General features: G+C 48.4%; 1 protein-coding gene across 1 annotated transcript; it reads left to right on the top strand.

The window, feature by feature from the left end:
• The first annotated feature begins 986 nt into the window (after positions 1-986).
• On the top strand, positions 987-2876 carry LOC144478090 (uncharacterized). Its single transcript, XM_078195812.1, has one exon. The coding sequence runs from the start codon at positions 987-989 to the stop codon at positions 2874-2876; it is 1890 nt and encodes a 629-aa protein (XP_078051938.1).
• The last annotated feature ends 933 nt before the right edge of the window (positions 2877-3809 follow it).

Genomic DNA, 3809 nt, shown 5'->3' with positions numbered 1-3809 from the left:
CATTTGCTATAGAGCGTTCGCTATTTAATTCTTTGACTGCGGCGTGCTCCGCGATTTATCTATCGACGCAAACGAAGCGAGAAATGGAGATATTAGTCGATGCGAGTTTGACTGTCGAATATTATTGCGAAGATAATTATAGAGAAAATTCGATATTGTGTTTATTCGATTTTATGCATTTATCGCATAAATAAATAGAGGAAGCATTGAACACTGTCACTGTCATTTTTTTAATGTCTATAGTAGTTGACCTAACCAATGTTTCAAAAATGGGACCCCGATATTTTTAAATTTTGTAAATAAATAATAACAATAATAGTAAATTTAGCTCGAGTAAATTTAGAATAAAAACGCCCTGTAGTCATTTTTATAATTTAAGTAATTTTTAAATTGCGCCGATTAAAGGGTTAAGCCAGTAATAAGTTGACGCATCAGCGATTCTGTCCACAAAACCTAGAGATCACTTACGCCTATCGTGCGTACTACTAGTCTCATGACAGCGTCAATACACGTCGCACGTAGTGAAAGGGAAAATCGCATCGAGAAACGAAGGATCCGGTATTTTCCATCGTCCCTCGCCGGGTTTTCCGAAGCAGCGGATACGCGCCATAGAGAAATCTGTTCGATGGCAGGCGGGCTCGTCGAGCCGGCAGATTGGCCGGCCGTTTAAAACCGGCCGATTTACTGGATATTATTTTCCGGTTTTCCGTGTGGCCGGTCTCGGTCCCGCGAGCGCGCCGCGTTTTACGCGGCCGGCCGAAATAGCGCGCTCGAGCCCCGACACGTTGCTTTATTGTTTCGGTTAGCCGAGCTAATGTCCGGCGCGCGCGCGAGCCACCGTGTCATAATGAATTCGCTTGCGGCTAAGCGATTTTCGAAAATTAGTATCGGGGACGGGCCCGGCCGCTTTTGTGCTCCTCTGATCGAATTATAAAGGCCGATAAACACGATTTAGATAACTCCTGCTGCAGGCCTATGAAACTCATATGGCCGAGGCGACACTTGCGTGCTGGTATTCCGATAACGAGGACGATTCCTCTTCTCTTTTTCGTTTGCCGCAGGCGTGGCTACCGGCCATCGCGCTGCTACTGACAGCTGCTGCGGCTGGCCAAGATTTGACACCGACCGAAGGGAATCGACCGCGGCCGCCGGCCGGGAGCCCGGAGCTGCCCGATTACATCAGGATCAAGCGACAATTACTGCCGCAGTCCCGATTGTCGCCGCAGCGAGACGCCGTCGACCGGCTGCCGAATATCGAGAGGCAGCCGAGGAAGCGACAATTGGCCGAGCTAGCGACCAACTTCCAGCCGATCCAGCTCGATCTGGGCGTCGGGCAGGCTCTAGGGGTACGCGGGTCCGGGTTCGGGGCAGCCGCCAAGCCGGACGTCGTGTTGAATATCCAGCAGCCGGCGAAGCAGGGCATCGAGCCGAGGATGTCCACCGCGCCGGCGCACATCACCTTCGTCACGCCGCAGATCGTGCCCGCTCAGAAGAGGATCCACGGATACGAGGCGCCGACCTTCTACCATGGCCACAACTTCCATCATTCCCACCATCATGGACATCACGCTCAGCACGAGCATCACGCGAAGCACAAGCACGAGCACGGCCACAAGCATCATCACGGCCACGAGCACAAGCACGGCCACGAGCATCACGAAGAACACAAGCACCACGAGGACCACAAGCAGCACCACGACCACCATCACCACCATGGTCACGATCATCATCATGGACACAAGCATCACTCCGATCACAAGCATCACCATGGTCATGAGCATAAGCACGATCACGGACACAAGCACGAGCACAAACACGGCCACGACCACAAGCACCACGGCGACCATCATCATCACCATGGACATCAGCATCACTCGAAGCACGAGCACCACGAGGAGCACAAACACCACGCCGAGCATCACCATCACCACAAACATAAGCATCACAACGAGCATCATCATCATCACGAGCATCATCATGTCAACGAGCATCACCATCATCATTCCCATAAGGAGACGGAGAACCATCATCATCACCACGGCCACGATCACAAAGAGGATCACAAGCATGCTCATAAACAGGATCATAAGCATCACCATGGCCACGAGCACAAGCACGGACATCACGAGGACCATCATCATGGACATCACGAGGATCATCATCATAAACACGGCCACGATCACAAGCACTCCCATCACCAGGACCACCATCACAAACACGGCCACGAGCACAAGCATGGTCATCACGAGGAACATCATCACGGACACCACGAGGACCACAAGCACGACCACCACGAGGACCATCACCACAAGCACGGACACCATCACAAACACGGCCACAAGGAGGAGCATCACCACGGTCATCACGAGGATCATCATCACTCTCATCATCAGGAGCACAAGCATCACCATCATCAGGAACATAAACACGGTCATGAGCACAAGGAGGAGCACAAGCATGGTCATGACCACAAACACCATCACGACCATCACGAGGACCACCATCACCACGAACACCACAAACACCACGAAGGCCATGAGCACAAACACTCCCATGGCCATGAAGAGGAGCACAAACACTCGAATGACCATCATCACAAGCATCACCATGATAGTCATCATAAACACCATGAGGCACATCAGCACTCCGCCTACGAGCACCATGGACACGAGCATTTCAAGGCAGCTGGACATTTCTATGACGCCTCCCAGAACCATGAGGAATATGTGTTCCCTGAGGAGAGCGAGGCGATCCCTGTTACTCCAGGAGTCGAGGATATTCTGAAGATTAACCAAAAGAAACCGGATGTCGTGGAAGCTGATCTGCAACCGGACGTCGCCGCGACTGATGTGCAACCGGCCACTGCTCAGCCTTAGATTAAACGATGTTGACTCTTTGGGGCTGGGATTAAAAGTGTCCCATCTTTTTGGTATATGGTAATCCATGGTGGGATATTTTTATTTTAGCAATCCATGGTGAACAATATTTATTTTAGTAATCCATGGTGGGATAATTTATTTTAGGAATCCATGGTGGGCAATTTTTATTTTAGTAATCCATAATTGGACATTTTTATTTTATGCTTATATATTACGCGATTCCTTTGTTAACAAAAACACATCGATTTTGTTTAATTTACAACACAAATGAAATCCTGCGCCTCGAAGAGTTGACTTTTGCGTTACACTGTTGCTTTTGTTGTTGACAGAACTTAGAATGGAATCTATGGCTTCCGAATTAGCTGCAAGTGGATCTTATATTTTATTCTATCGTAATCTTTATGCTTGGTTGAATAATTTTAATTGTTGTCAAGTTTGTAGGTAGACATTTATTTTAATGTATTGAATATAAGTTAATTGAAGTCTAAAAGGGATTATTATTTTTTTCCACCCTCTGCACTCAAGCGGCGACTTTGAGACCCCATGGAAATTGTTATAACACTATTCGAAATAATTTCTGTATTGTCAAAGTTTAAATTGAAAAAAATTGTTAAAAGTGTAAGTGTCACGATAATCAATTTCGTATAAAATGCACAAAAGAACCTTCCTCGGATGAAGTCCAGGCTTTGCAACAGTCGATGGTCTATTGTCCTTGGACCAAGTGCGTTTTCGATGCACAATTTGGTGTAAAATCCAAGTCTCGTTTCCAGTGACAGGCCTCTTTAAGAAGTCCCTATAGAAGGCAAACCGCCGTCGTCGTCGCCGGCTAGGCGTTTAAACTTCGGTCTACGAAGATGCTTCAGTATCTGGACCCGGGACAGATATCCTTGGTGCGCGGCTAGCTCGCGAGGGAAATAAACGGCGGTGGAG

The sequence above is a fragment of the Augochlora pura genome, unplaced genomic scaffold (assembly GCF_028453695.1).
Source record: "Augochlora pura isolate Apur16 unplaced genomic scaffold, APUR_v2.2.1 APUR_unplaced_781, whole genome shotgun sequence".
Taxonomy (NCBI): domain Eukaryota; kingdom Metazoa; phylum Arthropoda; class Insecta; order Hymenoptera; family Halictidae; genus Augochlora; species Augochlora pura.
Note: the sequence above shows the minus strand (reverse complement) of the source record. Positions and strands in the feature narration are given on the sequence as shown.